Source organism: Coregonus lavaretus (genome assembly GCF_964263955.1).
Source record: "Coregonus lavaretus genome assembly, chromosome: 9".
Lineage (NCBI taxonomy): Eukaryota > Metazoa > Chordata > Actinopteri > Salmoniformes > Salmonidae > Coregonus > Coregonus lavaretus.
The window spans coordinates 4,267,103-4,285,769 of record NC_139996.1 but is presented as its reverse complement, the minus strand read 5'-3'; the positions used below and the strand labels follow the sequence as shown (position 1 = coordinate 4,285,769).

At 40.2% G+C, this 18,667-nt stretch overlaps 1 protein-coding gene across 1 annotated transcript; it reads left to right on the top strand.

The window, feature by feature from the left end:
- Window positions 1–1,038: 1,038 nt before the first annotated feature.
- Window positions 1,039–18,047, top strand: LOC311134825 (guanine nucleotide-binding protein subunit beta-5a; the record flags this gene model as incomplete). Its single annotated transcript, XM_084168605.1, has 11 exons — window positions 1,039–1,186; window positions 3,367–3,503; window positions 6,966–7,007; window positions 9,150–9,226; window positions 9,332–9,464; window positions 10,381–10,524; window positions 11,443–11,534; window positions 16,157–16,205; window positions 16,330–16,426; window positions 17,262–17,428; window positions 18,036–18,047. Exons 1-11 carry the CDS (start codon window positions 1,051–1,053, stop codon window positions 18,045–18,047), a joined length of 1,086 nt encoding a protein of 361 aa, XP_084024731.1. The 5' UTR covers window positions 1,039–1,050.
- Between the last annotated feature and the right edge of the window lie 620 nt (window positions 18,048–18,667).

Genomic DNA, 18,667 nt, shown 5'->3' with positions numbered 1-18,667 from the left:
TATTATTTTAGTGCCTTGTTGCAAACAGGATGAATGTTTTGAAATATTTGTATTATGTACAGGCTTCCTTTTCACTCAGTCAATTAGATTAGTATTGTGGAGTAACTACAATGTTGTTGATCCATCATCAGTTTCTCCTATAACAGCCATTGAACCCTGTAACTGTTTTAAAGTCACCATTGGCCTCATGGCGAAATCCCTGAGCGGTTTCCTACTTCCCCGACAACTGAGTTAGGAAGGACGCCTGTATCTTTGTAGTGACTGGGTGTATTGATATAACATCAAAAGTTAAATTAATAACTTCACCATGCTCAAAGGGATATTCAATATCTGCTTTATTTTTTACCGGTCTATGCAACGTATTATGTTACTTGTTTAGCAAATATTTACTCCTGAACTTATTTAGGCATACCATAACAAAAGGTTGAATACTAATTGACTCAAGACATTTCAGCTTTTCATTTTTAATTAAAATGTAAACATTTGAAAAACATGATTCCACTTTGACATTATGGGGTATTGTGTGTAGGCCCGTGACGACAAATCTAAATGTAATCCATTTTAAATTCAGGTTGTAACAACAAAATGTGGGGGGAAAAAGTCAAGGCTTGTGAATATTTTCTGAAGGCACTGTGCCTAAAATGAATTACATGTGAATAAAATGTTCTATTAGTTGATAATGTTTCTGTTTGTAATGATTTCTTACACATTTATACAGCATATGCTTTAGACCTGCATGATAGCATCAGTGTTGACCATGTCTAGAATGTTCTATTATGGTTGAGGGAAAAACCTCTCTCTCTTTTTGCGTCATGCACAACAACATTAGTGGTAATGGAAGTTACACAACATTTTTTTATCATCGCTATTGCGCAGTTGAGGATGTAGCCTACATGGTGCGGGTGCCAGCCTCCCTCCTCTCTAGAACACTGGGAGAGCATCTTTTAAATGACGTCATGACAGCTGCATCAGCTGTGAGCCCGCGTCCTTTTCGCTTGCAAATATATATATTTTTTGCTACCCGCAGCTTCTCTGACAACGGGAATATATATGAGATTTTCCACAAACCCTGAAATGGCTACACAGGAGGTACAACCGAATGAGACTCTCACTAACCTAAAAGCGGAATCGGACACGTTGAAAACGAAGCTGGAGGACGAAAGAGCGAAGCTGCACGATGTCGAACGTGAGTGGTGCTGAAAATGAGAGACGGAAGGAAAGTGAAGGCCCCCGAATCAAAACATCATATGCCTTCCGAATAGGATTGCATGAAACATTTATACACGACCATATTATAATATATATATACATATATATAGGCCTATATTGTGAATTTGTCATATTGCTATTATTAGGCTACAGTGCATTGAATCGGTCATTTGAAGAAAGTAGGTAATTCTTCATTAATTTGTAAATGGTTATAATATTTAAAGCCACTTGCTCGACCATGTATTATTTTTTCCCCACTCGTATTTGTTCAAATGACAAGCTGCATTTCCATCTGCAATTAGACATATAGCCTTTGGTTGAATTTACTCCACCATTTGCGATTTATTTTCACACTCAAAAGCACAGTTGTATTATAGCCGAGATGGCGCTTAGTTTGTCGACCTTGTTGAGATCAGAGAGACGAATTTTAACATCTCTAACCGGTTACTGCGGTTTAATATTAATCGCCAACCCGATGGGATATATTAACGCTAGAACACATTAAGACAGTGCTCAGCTCATGGTATGATAACCTCATTAACTAACGTCTGATATTTGTCCCTATAACAACAGTACACTAACGTTGGATATTGCTTGGTCTCTATAACTAACCACTCTAACGTTAGATTGATCCCCTAAACAAATCAAATCAAATCCAAATGTATTTGCCACATGCACCGAATACAGCAGGTGTAGACATTACAGTGAAATGCTTACTTACAAGCCCTTAACCAACAATGCCGTTAAAAAAAAAAGAACAATGTAAAAGAAAAAAGTGTTAATGAAAGGAAAATAAAAGCAAATAGCTAAAGAGCAGCAGTAAAATAAAATAACAGTAGGGAGGCTATATACAGGGGGGTACCGGTACAGAGTCAATGGGAAATAACAGTAGGGAGGCTATATACAGGGGGGTACCAGGACAGAGTCAATGGGAAATAACAGTAGGGAGGCTATATACAGGGGGTACCGGTACAGAGTCAATGGGAAATAACAGTAGGGAGGCTATATACAGGGGGTACCGGTACAGAGTCAATGGAAAATAACAGTAGGGAGGCTATATACAGGGGGTACCGGTACAGAGTCAATGGGAAATAACAGTAGGGAGGCTATATACAGGGGGTACCGGTACAGAGTCAATGGGAAATAACAGTAGGGAGGCTATATACAGGGGGTACCGGTACAGAGTCAATGAGAAATAACAGTAGGGAGGCTATATACAGGGGGTACCGGTACAGAGTCAATGGGAAATAACAGTAGGGAGGCTATATACAGGGGGTACTGGTACAGAGTCAATGGGAAATAACAGTAGGGAGGCTATATACAGGGGGTACTGGTACAGAGTCAATGGGAAATAACAGTAGGGAGGCTATATACAGGGGGGTACCGGTACAGAGTCAATGTGCCGGGGGCACCGGCTAGTCGAGGTAATTGAGGTAATATGTACATGTGGGTAGAGTTAAAGTGACTATGCATAAATAGTAAACAGAGTAGCAGCAGCATAGAAGAGGGGGATGGGGTGGGGTGGGGGGGGGGCAGTGCAAATAGTCTGGGTAGCCATGATTAGCTTTTCAGGAGTCTTATGGCTTGGGGGTAGAAGCTGTTAAGTAGCCTTTTGGACCTAGACTTGGCTCTCCGGGACCTCTTGCTGTGCGGTAGCAGAGAGAACAGTCTATGACTAGGGTGGCTGGAGTCTTTGACAATTTTTAGGGCCTTCCTCTGACACTGCCTGGTATAGAGGTCCTGGATGGCAGGAAGCTTGGCCCCAGTGATGTACTGGGCCGTACGCACTACCCTCTGTAGTGCCTTGCGGTCGGAGGCCGAGCAGTTGCCATACCAGGCGGTGATGCAACCAGTCAGGATGCTCTCGATGGTGCAGCTGTATAACTTTTTGAGGATCTGAGGACCCATGCCAAATATTTTCAGTCTCCTGAGGGGGAATAGGTTTTGTCGTGCCCCCTTCACAACTGTCTTGGTGTGTGTGGACCATGATAGTTCGTTGGTGATGTGGACACCAAGGAACTTGAAGCTCTCAACCTGTTCCACTACAGCCCCGTCGATGAGAATGGGGGCGTGCTCAGTCATTTGCACTAATGTCTGATATTGGTCCACAACTAACCACTTTTAACATTGGATCTTGGTCCATACTCTCTACAACAGTACACCAGGTGGCGGAGAAGGTGGATGGACTGGGCCAGTTTATCATGAAGACCCGGCGGACTCTGAAGGGACATGGCAACAAAGTTCTCTGCATGGACTGGTGTAAGGACAAGAGGAGGATTGTCAGCTCCTCACAGGTGAGTATTGGATTATTGGGCAGGTTTCTGAAGTCCCTAAAAGATGCGTTCATGCAGTCACCACTCTAAATATATGGACGGTCGCTGTCCATGGTAGGCCCACTAAGTGTACATTCTGAACCTTGTTTGAGGCCAGTAGGTCACATGACCAAGGAGCTATTGAAATTTTACATTTGGAAAAATTCATGTAAAATCACCTGAGATTAAAAGGGACAAACAAAAGGGTGTGCAATATAGAAGGGTAGTCAGTGGACATTCTGAACCTTGTTTGAGGCCAGTAGGTCACATGACCAAAGAGCTATTGAAATTTGAATGTAAAAAAAGTTTGCACTTTGTTTACGCTCCCTAACTAATTCAACTAGGAATAGGGAATGCTTGACTTCTTTCTTATGTCATTCTCATTGGCACCAAAAGTTTTAATAGTGTTGATAGGGGACAGAATGCGGTCAGACCATCATATAATTGGCATATACATTACTCTTACTGAATTTCCACGTGGGCGAGGATATTGGAAATGTAATCAAAGCCTATTGGATAATAACTTGTTTTTAACTAGGACAGAGGAATTTATAACTGAATTGTTCCATCATAACATAGGTACAGTAAATCCCCTTATTGTATGGGACACTTTTAAAGGTGCCTTTAGAGGCCATGCAAATACTCATTTTGAAAACAAAAGCAATTTAGGTCAAAAGAGTCCATACTAACAAAGGAAATAGAAGGTCTAACAGAACAGATATATAGCAATAAAAACTGTAACATAGAGGCTCAGAATAAATTAGAGAAAAAATAAAAATAAATTGAGAAACTTATTCAAGAAAGATCAAGTGTAATATATTATAAAAATAAAGCAAACTGGATGGAATATGGGGAAAAATGCACCAAATTCTTTTTTAATCTTTAACATAGAAATGCTACCAAAAAGAATTTACTGAAACTGGTTACAAATGACAGTCAACCATGATTCACCTAATTATATTTTGAAGGAGGAAGCAAAGTACTTTAAGGATATGTTTTCTTTTCAGTCGCCTCCATCTCCTCTATCTGAAGCTAATTGTATGGATTTTTTTTCTATTGATAATGTAAAATTAACAGCCATACAGAAAGACTCATGTGAAGGTGAAATTACAGAGGAGGAACTTCTGGACGCAATTAAAGACTTTAAGTCCGGGAAAACTCCAGGGTTGGATGGTCGGCAATTTTTTATTTATTATTGCCATTGAGATATTAAAATCAGATCCAACAATAATATCAAGGGATTAGAAATCCAGGGCTTAAAAACAAAGGTGTCATTGTACGCTGATGATTCATGTTTTCTTTTAAATCCACAACTTGAATCCCTCCACAGCCTCGTAGTGGATCTAGATACATTTTCTAACCTCTCTGGATTACAACCAAATGATGATAAATGTACTATATTGCGTATTGGATCACTAAAAAATAAAACATTTACATTACCGTGTAGTTTACCAATAAAATGGTCTGATGGTGATGTGGATATACTCGGAATACATATCCCAAATGAAATGATCTCACTCCAATAAATATTAATAGAAAGTTAGAAAAAATATATAAGATCTTGCTACAATGGAAAGGTAAATACCTGTCTATTTGTGGAAAAATCACCCTGATTAACTCTTTAGTATTATCCCAGTTTACCTATTTGCTTATGGTCTTGCCTACACCTAGAGAACAGTTTTTTTAATTATATGAGAAAAAAATATTCCATTTTATTTGGAATGGCAAGCCAGACAAAATTAAACGGGCCTATTTATATAATGAATATGAATTCGGAGGACAGAAATTATTAAATATTAAAGCATTAGACCTATCACTAAAAGCTTCGGTCATACAAAAGTTATACTTAAATCCGAATTGGTTCTCTAGCAAATTAGTACAATTGTCTCACACCATGTTCAAGAATGGCCTTTTTCCCTTTATTCAGATTACAACCTTTCACTTTCAGTTATTTGAAAAGGAAATCATCTCCCAAATATCACTATTTCTAAAACAAGCCAAAGAAAGTTGGTTGCAATTTCAATTTAGTCCTCCAGAAACGACAGAACAAATAATGCAACAAATATTGTGGTTAAACTGAAATATACTAATTGATTTAAAAAAACATTATTTTTTGAAGAAGAAAAAAAAAAAAAAAAGGTATAATCTTTGTAAATGATATCATAGGTAGAACTGGTGGAGTTATGTCGCACATGCAGCTAACAAAAACATATGGAAAGGTCTGCTCTACCCAAAATTACAACCAAATAATTGCAGCATTACCGCAAAAATGGAAGAGGAAAGTGGAAGGGGGAAAATGTAATGAACTTGTCTGTCGGCCCTGCATTAAAGACCATAATTGTACAGTTGAGAAATATATGGCAAGTAGAAATCCAATATGGATGGTGTTAAGAGATAGATGGGAGGGGTTGAATGGAGCTGAAGGTTGGGACTAATAACAACAAGATAACTAATGTAAAACATACTGTGTCCATAATACGTATATAGTTTATAGGTTGAGAGCTTTTGTGAAAAAGAGCACAGTTTGGGGGATATGGCATGTAGAGGCAAACCGGATGGACATCATGAAAATGATCAGAGAGGGTAGAGGAAGTTCAGGAGCAAAAACAAACAAAATATAATTATTGTAAAATTGACTGTTTCCATAAAATGTATATAGTATGTATAAGCTGGAAGTAGAGGCCTAATCATTGTTGTTATCTTATCCAGAGCGACTTACAGTTAGAGTCTGCTAAATGACAAAACATGTAAATGTAAAAAAAATGTTTGAAAGCGCAAATATCCAACCTGAAACAGTCTTTAACTCTGTAAAGATGTACTATTATATTGACAAGATAGTCGAGTGACCGCTCTAACAATGGAAATACATGTCTTCAAAGATGGAAGGCAGGCGGGAGGAGGCGAGATCAGGTGGGACCATTCTAGCCAATGAGAGGGCAGATATGCGCATGAACAACAGGCACAGCTCTGATATAAAGTTTATTTTTTTTCAAAGTTGCTGAAATGCCACGTGCGTCCACTTATATAAGTGCCTTCGTAATAACCTAACCATTAAGAAACTTCTATTCAATCAAATAAGCCTCACATAGCAAATTAGCAATTCAAGTTTTTGTTGACCAAATCCGACACTCTCATTGACCTCCATACAACAATTCCTCAATTTGTGATCAAATTTTCGTGGACAGATTTTGTGCGGAGTAAACCCTCTCGCTTTGCCTCTTCGTCTCTTATTGTAAGCACATCATAGCTGAATTAGAGGTTTGGAAAGGTCCTAAAACGGATGTGTCCATTCAGTAACCACCGCTGAGATACTGAGTTACTGTTTAAAATAATATGGACTGCTTTCAGTGGTTATAACATTTGTGGCATTTTGTTGGAAATGTAGAGAATCTTAGGCCTGTGTGCCACTTCTAATGTTTTTTTCCTAATCTAACTTATTTTCAGGATGGAAAAGTGATTGTATGGGATGCCTTCACAACTAACAAGGTAGGGAATATTTTTTTCTCTGTCCAGAGGGAAAGGCTATAGAGTTGACAAATGCTTGGAGAAATAGAGAGACTTCTGTAGTTATTTGATCTGATTTTGGATGAACGAGAACATTTGTGCATCCCAAATAGCACCCTATTCCCTACAAGGTGCACAACCTTTGACCTGTGCCCTTTTGACCTGTGACATTGCCAGTGCTCCCTTTGAAGCACTGGCAAAAGGAGCACCCCCCCCCCCCCCACCCAGAAATCTGATATGTCGTCTCTGAATATATTGATCATTTTCAACCAAGACTCATCAATCTCACCGAAGAAAACATCAGAGCGAGTGAAACAGCGCCCCTCTGTCTTAGCATTTGTAGCCCAAGTATCTGATGCTGTCTGGTCAAAAAGAGTATGACATGTCATACTCTTTTTGGCCAGACAGCATCAGATACATGGGCTACAGATACTAAGACAGAGGGGCGCTGTTTCAATCGCTCGGATGCCCTTTCAGGTTAAATAAATTCAGCCTCTTGCCAATTGAAGGAAAATTATGAAACACGGATATACTCGAATGAGAAATAATTGTATACGTTTGTTTCTTTTTTTATTGTTAACATATTTTGGGAAGCCTGGCTTCCCTTGGATGAATACACACCACTTTGTAGGCTGGATGTCATTACCCTAATGGTGTTTGTAATAGATGTCCCGTTGCATTCAAATGGCGGGTGTACAGTGCACTGTTCGGAGGCTGGAATTATTTTGGAGCAGACTTTTTTTGAATTGATTTGTTTGACAATCAGATGAAAACGTCACGACTGGTTGTGTTCGTGACACGTTTAAAAAGGTCACACATTTTACAGTTAAATTACGTCTTTACTCGACAGCCGATAGGAAATGTTGTGCGGGTGCAAACGTGTGGACACATGAGGAGGTGTTGTTTAAAAAACATAGAGACCCTGAATGTCACGGTGTAATTCACACTCTGGCACTTTACTGCTGTATGCTAATGCCCTTAGATAAGATCCTGACCTTGAACGCAAACACTGTTAACACCTTTTGGAATTGATTCATGATTGATTTGAACGGGGAAGTGTACCAAACCTGAGCTGAAGCGTTTCATGCGTTGAACCATCAAGAATTACAGTATATTGAAAAAAATCCACCTTGCATCGATTAAGGTAAAAAAATGTTTATCCCCCCCCCGCCCCCAACCCCCCTACTAAACTGGGTCTGTGCCCCACCTTGGCCACCCCATTCAAAATGGCCACCCCATTCAAAATGTTCTGGACACGCCACTGCTATGGAACTTAGTCAAAAGTAGTGCACAATTTTTTTTTTTATATATATATTTTTGTTACCTTTTGAGTCCCATTGAAACCAAGGTCTCTTTTGCATCACACAATTACACAACATTTACACAGTCATGGTACTATATAGGGAATAGGCGGCAGGTAGCTTAGTGGTTAAGAGCGTTGTGCCAGTAACCGAAAGGTCGCTGGTTCTAATCCCCGAGCCGACTAGGTGAAAAATCTGTCGATGTGCCCTTAAGCAAGGCACTTAACCCTAATTGCTCCTGTAAGTCGCTCTGGATAAGAGCGTCTGCTAAATGACTAAAATGTAAATGTAAAATGGAATAGGGTGAAATTCGGGACATAGTCATGGTACTATATAGGGAATAGGGTGAAATTCGGGACACAGTCATTGATTTTCATAGCAAGTTCTATTCTTGCCTTTCCATAGGAAGAGCCAATAGTTTCTCTCGGCCAAATCCTTTGGCAGATTTAAATTCTGTTGTTGTGGTTGCTTATTTTCGCAAGCAGGGAGTTTCCCCGATGAGTTGATGATGTCATGTTGTTGAGTTTCACTTGTGTATTTTGAGATTGATTACATTGCAGTTGAACTGTACAGAACTGTGCTGTGCAGAATCACTGATGAAATCACCTTGCGTCCCAAATAACTACTCATTATCTGATCAAGATTGGACATTCTGCGCCTCGTCGCCTTGCTGAAACTGATCCCCTCAAAAACGCTGATTGTCTTCTAGGAGCATGCAGTGACCATGACGACGCTGATTGTACCTTTATAACATGGTCTCCTCTAGGAGCATGCAGTGACCATGACGACGCTGATTGTACCTTTATAACATGGTGTCTTCTAGGAGCATGCAGTGACCATGCCGTGCACCTGGGTGATGGCCTGTGCCTACGCTCCTTCTGGATGTGCAGTGGCCTGTGGGTAAGTTCCCCAGCTCCACCCGGACGCTCCATTTCCCCACTGTGCCACTGCGCTTCTGCTGTGTTACTGTGAAGCATTGTAAATTTAAAATGGATTGTATTTCAGTGGTCTGGACAACAAGTGCTCAGTGTACCCTCTGTCCTTGGACAAGAATGAGAACCTGGCAGCGAAAAAGAAGTCTGTCGCCATGCACACCAACTACTTATCCGCCTGTAGCTTCACCAACTCAGACATGCAGGTTAGAGAAGACACCTTTTCATCTTCTTCTGATGTAATGATTATTTGTCGTACATTTGTATATTTTGTTGTTTGTCTTTACCAAGGTTTGGATTTGCTCATTGAATTACTTGATTGTTGCAAATTCAGTTTAAAAGAAAAACCTACAGATATGCCGAATCTTGATTTGAGCCAGTTTCACTCATCGGGAAAATAATCCTGCAGCAACAGGAAATGTGAATTGTTATGTGGATTATAATTCATGGATTTTTTTTAGTAGGGGTTGATATATTTTTTGTTAGGGCAAATCAAGTCTGACATTTTAAAGTGGAAATTACAAACTTGGGAAACCTTTTTAAACCTCAAATACACTACAAGTTTGCATTTCCTGCAGGGCAGGAACATTTCTGCAACAGGATGATCAAATTAGGATATGGCATCTGAATTTCTTCTACTTTCCTATGGCAGATGAGTAATGGGAAATCACTGCCTGTCATACTGTGCTGCACTCTATGCCCGACCTGGAAATAACTTCCATTCTTGTTTAATAATTCACAACTATCAAATGTTCCCCGATTGGATGTGGTTAGTCACATGCTTTAGTCTCGGCCAAGACAGCTCTATTTATAGGGCAGTGTCAGAGAATTTGGAATTCTGAATCTGAACAGCCAACGGTATTAGAATGACTTCCTTCTGACCTGTGTGGTTGTACTTTGCTCTCTGTGGGCTGGTTTCCCTGATATATTCAATATATAATATTTTTTTGTCCTGAAATGAGTCTAATATAGGTCTGGGAAACCGGTCCCATATGTACATTATGGGGTGAATCCTAACCTTTACCTTAAGTCACATTTTCACTTAGTCTCCCATTTGACATTCAATGAATACTAAGTGGCGGTTAGTATTCACCTCCTGTATGGAACCCCTTCGCGTTCCAGATCCTGACATCGAGCGGAGACGGAACCTGCGCGTTATGGGATGTGGAGAGTGGTCAGCTGTTGCAGAGTTTCCATGGACACGCCGCCGATGTCCTCTGTCTGGACCTGGCTCCTTCTGAGACAGGCAACACCTTCGTCTCTGGGGTGAGGGGAGCACTGGTAGTATCGTCTCTGGGGTGAGGGGAGGACTGGTAGTATCGTCTCTGGGGTGAGGGGAGGACTGGTAGTATCGTCTCTGGGGTGAGGGGAGGACTGGTAGTATTTCACTGGGGTGAGGGGAGGACTGGTAGTATTTCACTGGGGTGAGGGGAGGACTGGTAGTATTTCACTGGGGTGAGGGGAGGACTGGTAGTATTTCACTGGGGTGAGGGGAGGACTGGTAGTATTTCACTGGGGTGAGGGGAGGACTGGTAGTATTTCACTGGGGTGAGGGGAGGACTGGTAGTATTTCTCTGGGGTGAGGGGAGGACTGGTAGTATTTCACTGGGGTGAGGGGAGGACTGGTAGTATTTCACTGGGGTGAGGGGAGGACTGGTAGTATTTCACTGGGGTGAGGGGAGCACTGGTAGTATTTCACTGGGGTGAGGGGAGGACTGGTAGTATTTCACTGGGGTGAGGGGAGGACTGGTAGTATTTCACTGGGGTGAGGGGAGGACTGGTAGTATTTCACTGTATTGTCCCACAGTGGAGAAATGGTAAATAAACAGTCTGACTCCTCTTCTAAACCTCCCTCCGATTTTCCAGTCTTTTATCTTTACTTTCCTTTTGTATTTTTTCCGATTTTATTCAGAGAGAGAGTTTTGAAATGATAAGGGGAAACAGGTGAAAAGGCAACATAGTGTGGAAATCGTGACAGCCTTGAGATTACAACCCCCCCGCCTCTAGGGGCATGTGTGGTCCAGACTGCAAAGAAACTAACTGTGTTGCATTTGACCTAATGTGGATATTTTCATTTAACCTTTTATTTAACCAGAAAAGGTAAACCCTATTTTGGGTTAAACCTTTCAAAAAGTCAGCAATAATTCATGAATTCATAATCTTTCTTCTGTGTTTCTAATGCAGGGCTGTGACAAGAAGGCCAACGTATGGGACATGCGCTCAGGCCAGTGCATCCAGTCCTTCGAAACCCACGAATCAGACATCAACAGCGTCAGGTGAGGTCACAAGATATTAATTTATTCAAAGGGACTTAGAGACCTGTCAACGCTGACAATGACATACGGTATATACCCCTGTATTAATATTAAGTGAGCCCAGGGACTGCAGTTGAAAAACTAGCTGACACTGTCCCTGTAAAACTAAGCTTAATAAAGTAAAGTCCTTGCATGGTTTCTTATATAACCTGGCGTTTCTCTCCTTCTTGGCATCAGGTACTATATAACCTGCTGTTTCTCCTCCATCAGGTACTATATAACCTGGTGTTTCTCTCCATCAGGTACTATATAACCTGCTGTTTCTCCTCCATCAGGTACTATATAACCTGGTGTTTCTCCTCCATCAGGTACTATATAACCTGCTGTTTCTCTCCATCAGGTACTATATAACCTGGTGTTTCTCTCCATCAGGTGCTATATAACCTACTATATAACCTGGTGTTTCTCCTCATCAGGTACTATATAACCTGCTGTTTCTCCTCCATCAGGTACTATATAACCTGCTGTTTCTCCTCCATCAGGTACTATATAACCTGCTGTTTCTCTCCATCAGGTACTATATAACCTGGTGTTTCTCTCCATCAGGTACTATATAACCTGCTGTTTCTCCTCCATCAGGTACTATATAACCTGGTGTTTCTCTCCATCAGGTACTATATAACCTGGTGTTTCTCTCCATCAGGTACTATATAACCTGGTGTTTCTCTCCATCAGGTACTATATAACCTGCTGTTTCTCTCCATCAGGTACTATATAACCTGCTGTTTCTCCTCCATCAGGTACTATATAACCTGCGTGTTTCTCCTCCATCAGGTACTATATAACCTGCTGTTTCTCTCCATCAGGTACTATATAACCTGCTGTTTCTCTCCATCAGGTACTATATGACCTGCTGTTTCTCCTCCATCAGGTACTTACTGCTTTCTCATTCTAATAACCTGGTGTTTCTCTCCATCAGGTACTATATAACCTGCTGTTTCTCCTCCATCAGGTACTATATAACCTGCTGTTTCTCTCCATCAGGTACTATATTAACCTGTTGTTTCTCTTCCATCAGGTACTATATAACCTGCTGTTTCTCTCCATCAGGTACTATATAACCTGCTGTTTCTCCTCCATCAGGTACTATATAACCTGCTGTTTCTCTCCTATCAAAGGGTACTATATAACCTGCTGTTTCTCCTCCATCAGGTACTATATAACCTGGTGTTTCTCCTCCATCGGGTACTATATAACCTGCTGTTTCTCTCCATCAGGTACTATATAACCTGCTGTTTCTCTCCATCAGGTACTATATAATCTGGTGTTTCTCTCCTCCATCAGGTACTATATAACCTGGTGTTTCTCCTCCATCAGGTACTATATAACCTGGTGTTTCTCTCCATCAGGTACTATATAACCTGCTGTTTCTCTCCATCAGGTACTATATAACCTGGTGTTTCTCTCCATCAGGTACTATATAACCTGCTGTTTCTCCTCCATCAGGTACTATATAACCTGGTGTTTCTCTCCATCAGGTACTATATAACCTGGTGTTTCTCCTCCATCAGGTACTATATAACCTGGTGTTTCTCTCCATCAGGTACTATATAACCTGCTGTTTCTCTCCATCAGGTATTATATAACCTGGTGTTTCTCCTCCATCAGGTACTATATAACCTGGTGTTTCTCTCCATCAGGTACTATATAACCTGGTGTTTCTCTCCATCAGGTACTATATAACCTGCTGTTTCTCTCCATCGGGTACTATATAACCTGGTGTTTCTCTCCATCAGGTACTATATAACCTGGTGTTTCTCCTCCATCAGGTACTATATAACCTGGTGTTTCTCTCCATCAGGTACTATATAACCTGGTGTTTCTCTCCATCAGGTACTATATAACCTGGTGTTTCTCTCCATCAGGTACTATATAACCTGCTATTTCTCCTCCATCAGGTACTATATAACCTGGTGTTTCTCCTCCATCAGGTACTATATAACCTGCTGTTTCTCTCCATCAGGTACTATATAACCTGGTGTTTCTCTCCATCAGGTACTATATAACCTGCTGTTTCTCCTCCATCAGGTACTATATAACCTGCTGTTTCTCCTCCATCAGGTACTATATAACCTGGTGTTTCTCCTCCATCAGGTACTATATAACCTGCTGTTTCTCTCCATCAGGTACTATATAACCTGCTGTTTCTCTCCATCAGGTACTATATAACCTGCTGTTTCTCTCCATCAGGTACTATATAACCTGCTGTTTCTCTCCATCAGGTACTATATAACCTGGTGTTTCTCTCCATCAGGTACTATATAACCTGCTGTTTCTCCTCCATCAGGTACTATATAACCTGCTGTTTCTCCTCCATCAGGTACTATATAACCTGCTGTTTCTCTCCATCAGGTACTATATAACCTGGTGTTTCTCTCCATCAGGTACTATATAACCTGCTGTTTCTCTCCATCAGGTACTATATAACCTGGTGTTTCTCCTCCATCAGGTATATATAACCTGGTGTTTCTCCTCCATCAGGTACTATATAACCTGGTGTTTCTCTCCATCAGGTACTATATAACCTGGTGTTTCTCTCCATCAGGTACTATATAACCTGCTGTTTCTCTCCATCAGGTACTATATAACCTGCTGTTTCTCTCCATCAGGTACTATATAACCTGCTGTTTCTCTCCATCAGGTACTATATAACCTGGTGTTTCTCCTCCATCAGGTACTATATAACCTGGTGTTTCTCTCCATCAGGTACTATATAACCTGCTGTTTCTCTCCATCAGGTACTATATAACCTGCTGTTTCTCTCCATCAGGTACTATATAACCTGCTGTTTCTCTCCATCAGGTACTATATAACCTGCTGTTTCTCTCCATCAGGTACTATATAACCTGCTGTTTCTCCTCCATCAGGTACTATATAACCTGCTGTTTCTCCTCCATCAGGTACTATATAACCTGCTGTTTCTCCTCCATCAGGTACTATATAACCTGGTGTTTCTCTCCATCAGGTACTATATAACCTGGTGTTTCTCTCCATCAGGTACTATATAACCTGGTGTTTCTCTCCATCAGGTACTATATAACCTGCTATTTCTCCTCCATCAGGTACTATATAACCTGGTGTTTCTCCTCCATCAGGTAATATATAACCTGGTGTTTCTCTCCATCAGGTACTATATAACCTGGTGTTTCTCTCCATCAGGTACTATATAACCTGCTGTTTCTCCTCCATCAGGTACTATATAACCTGCTGTTTCTCCTCCATCAGGTACTATATAACCTGGTGTTTCTCCTCCATCAGGTACTATATAACCTGCTGTTTCTCTCCATCAGGTACTATATAACCTGCTGTTTCTCTCCATCAGGTACTATATAACCTGCTGTTTCTCTCCATCAGGTACTATATAACCTGGTGTTTCTCTCCATCAGGTACTATATAACCTGGTGTTTCTCCTCCATCAGGTACTATATAACCTGCTGTTTCTCTCCATCAGGTACTATATAACCTGGTGTTTCTCTCCATCAGGTACTATATAACCTGGTGTTTCTCTCCATCGGGTACTATATAACCTGCTGTTTCTCCTCCATCAGGTGCTATATAACCTGGTGTTTCTCTCCATCAGGTACTATATAACCTGCTGTTTCTCTCCATCAGGTACTATATAACCTGGTGTTTCTCTCCATCAGGTACTATATAACCTGCTGTTTCTCTCCATCAGGTACTATATAACCTGGTGTTCCTCTCCATCAGGTACTATATAACCTGCTGTTTCTCCTCCATCAGGTACTATATAACCTGGTGTTTCTCTCCATCAGGTACTATATAACCTGGTGTTTCTCCTCCATCAGGTACTATATAACCTGGTGTTTCTCCTCCATCAGGTACTATATAACCTGCTGTTTCTCTCCATCAGGTACTATATAACCTGGTGTTTCTCCTCCATCAGGTACTATATAACCTGCTGTTTCTCTCCATCAGGTACTATATAACCTGCTGTTTCTCCTCCATCAGGTACTATATAACCTGGTGTTTCTCCTCCATCAGGTACTATATAACCTGGTGTTTCTCTCCATCAGGTACTATATAACCTGGTGTTTCTCTCCATCAGGTACTATATAACCTGGTGTTTCTCTCCATCAGGTACTATATAACCTGGTGTTTCTCCTCCATCAGGTACTATATAACCTGCTGTTTCTCCTCCATCAGGTACTATATAACCTGGTGTTTCTCTCCATCAGGTACTATATAACCTGGTGTTTCTCTCCATCAGGTACTATATAACCTGGTGTTTCTCTCCATCAGGTACTATATAACCTGGTGTTTCTCCTCCATCAGGTACTATATAACCTGCTGTTTCTCTCCATCAGGTACTATATAACCTGCTGTTTCTCTCCATCAGGTACTATATAACCTGGTGTTTCTCTCCATCAGGTACTATATAACCTGGTGTTTCTCTCCATCAGGTACTATATAACCTGGTGTTTCTCTCCATCAGGTACTATATAACCTGGTGTTTCTCCTCCATCAGGTACTATATAACCTGGTGTTTCTCTCCATCAGGTACTATATAACCTGCTGTTTCTCTCCATCAGGTACTATATAACCTGCTGTTTCTCCTCCATCAGGTACTACCCCAGTGGAGATGCGTTTGCCTCAGGTTCCGATGACGCTACAGTGAGTGATCACATCCATATCATTTACTGCTTGATCACAGTTTATGTCGCCCTTTTCAATGTCAAAATATTTTACCCCGTTTGCTAAAAAAAAATGGAGTTATTAATGCATGTGTTTGTTTCAGTGTCGTCTGTATGACCTGAGGGCAGACAGAGAAGTGGCCATTTATTCCAAAGAGAGCATCATATTTGGTGCCTCCAGTGTTGACTTCTCGCTCAGTGGTAAGATACTGTATTAATTAACTCCAACTAGTACATGTGCTCTTCTGTTTACCCAGTCTACACTTTAGTGATCCATGTCACTAACTAGTCTACACTTTAGTGATCTATGTCACTAACCAGTCTACACTTTAGTGATCCATGTCACTAACCAGTCTACACTTTAGTGATCCATGTCACTAACCAGTCTACACTTTAGTGATCCATGTCACTAACCAGTTTACACTTTAGTGATCCATGTCACTAACCAGTCTACACTTTAGTGATCCATGTCACTAACCAGTCTACACTTTAGTGATCCATGTCACTAACCAGTCTACACTTTAGTGATCCATGTCACTAACCAGTCTACACTTTAGTGATCCATGTCACTAACCAGTCTACACTTTAGTGATCTATGTCACTAACCAGTCTACACTTTAGTGATCCATGTCACTAACCAGTCTACACTTTAGTGATCCATGTCACTAACCAGTCTACACTTTAGTGATCCATGTCACTAACCAGTCTACACTTTAGTGATCCATGTCACTAACTAGTCTACACTTTAGTGATCCATGTCACTAACCAGTCTACACTTTAGTGATCCATGTCACTAACCAGTCTACACTTTAGTGATCCATGTCACTAACCAGTCTACACTTTAGTGATCCATGTCACTAACCAGTCTACACTTTAGTGATCCATGTCACTAACTAAACCCATCATTATTTGTACTAAATCACACTACTACCATTTGCTGTTGAATATGAACAGCTTATTCTCACATGAACCTTCTTATCAGAGATGATGTGTTGCGTTTATATTGTTGAAAGACGACATGTATTTTCTTCTTAAGGCCGGCTACTCTTCGGTGGCTACAACGACTACACCATCAACGTGTGGGATGTCTTGAAGGGGACGAGGGTGTCCATCCTGTTTGGACATGAGAACCGTGTCAGCACTCTGCGTGTGTCTCCTGACGGAACGGCCTTCTGCTCAGGGTCATGGGACCACACTCTCAGGGTGAGGGAAGGGGGTTTGGGTTACATTCCCAAAGGACAAATTATTAGTATTGCCTACTACTATCTGTCTATATCGATCCTATCTATCCTGTCCTATCTATCTAATCGATTATATCGATCCTATCCTATCTAATCTATTGATCCTATCTAATCTATTGATCATATCTAATCTATTGATCCTATCTAATCTATTGATCCTATCTAATCTATCCTTCCTATTGATCCTATCTAATCTATTGATCCTATCTAATCTATTCATCCTATCTAATATATTGATCCTATTGATCCTATCTAATCTATTGATCCTATCTAATCTATTGATCCTATCTAATCTATTGATCCTATTGATCCTATCTAATCTATTGATCCTATTGATCCTATCTAATCTATTGATCCTATTGATCCTATCTAATCTATTGATCCTATCTAATCTATTGATCCTATCTAATCTATTGATCCTATTGATCCTATCTAATCTATTGATCCTATCTAATCTATTGATCCTATCTAATCTATTGATCCTATTGATCCTATCTAATCTATTGATCCTATTGATCCTATCTAATCTATTGATCCTATTGATCCTATCTAATCTATTGATCCATCAGGGCTTTAACTAATTCCCGGCCTCTCCATTTTATTTGTCTAAAGAACAGCATCATAATCTATATCCATAATCTATATCCATAATCTATATCCATAATCTATATCTATAATCTATATCTATAAACGATATCCATAATCTATATCCATAATATATATCCATAATCTATATCCATAATCTATATCCATAATCTATATCTATAATCTATATCCATAGTCTATATCCATAATCTATATCCATAATCTATATCCATAATCTATATCTATAATCTATATCCATAATCTATATCCATAATCTATATCCATAATCTATATCCATAATCTATATCATGTCTATTTTTATCGTGAAGTAAGTTTACGTTTCTATATACAGCTGTGGAAAAAATTAAGAGACCAGCGCAAATTTTTCTTAAATCTCTACACTTTAGTGATCCATCTCTACATGTATGACAGCCATTCCATTCCAGTGTCTGTTGAATTCCAACACAGGCACACCTCATTCTACTGAATTAGGTACTGATTAGGTGATCACATGAACCAAATCTTATTTAACAAGTATAAAAAACACTGCAGTGGTCATCACTATCCTATTGCAATAGGACCAGCTGGATGGCAAAAACAGTGCTAATAGTACCTC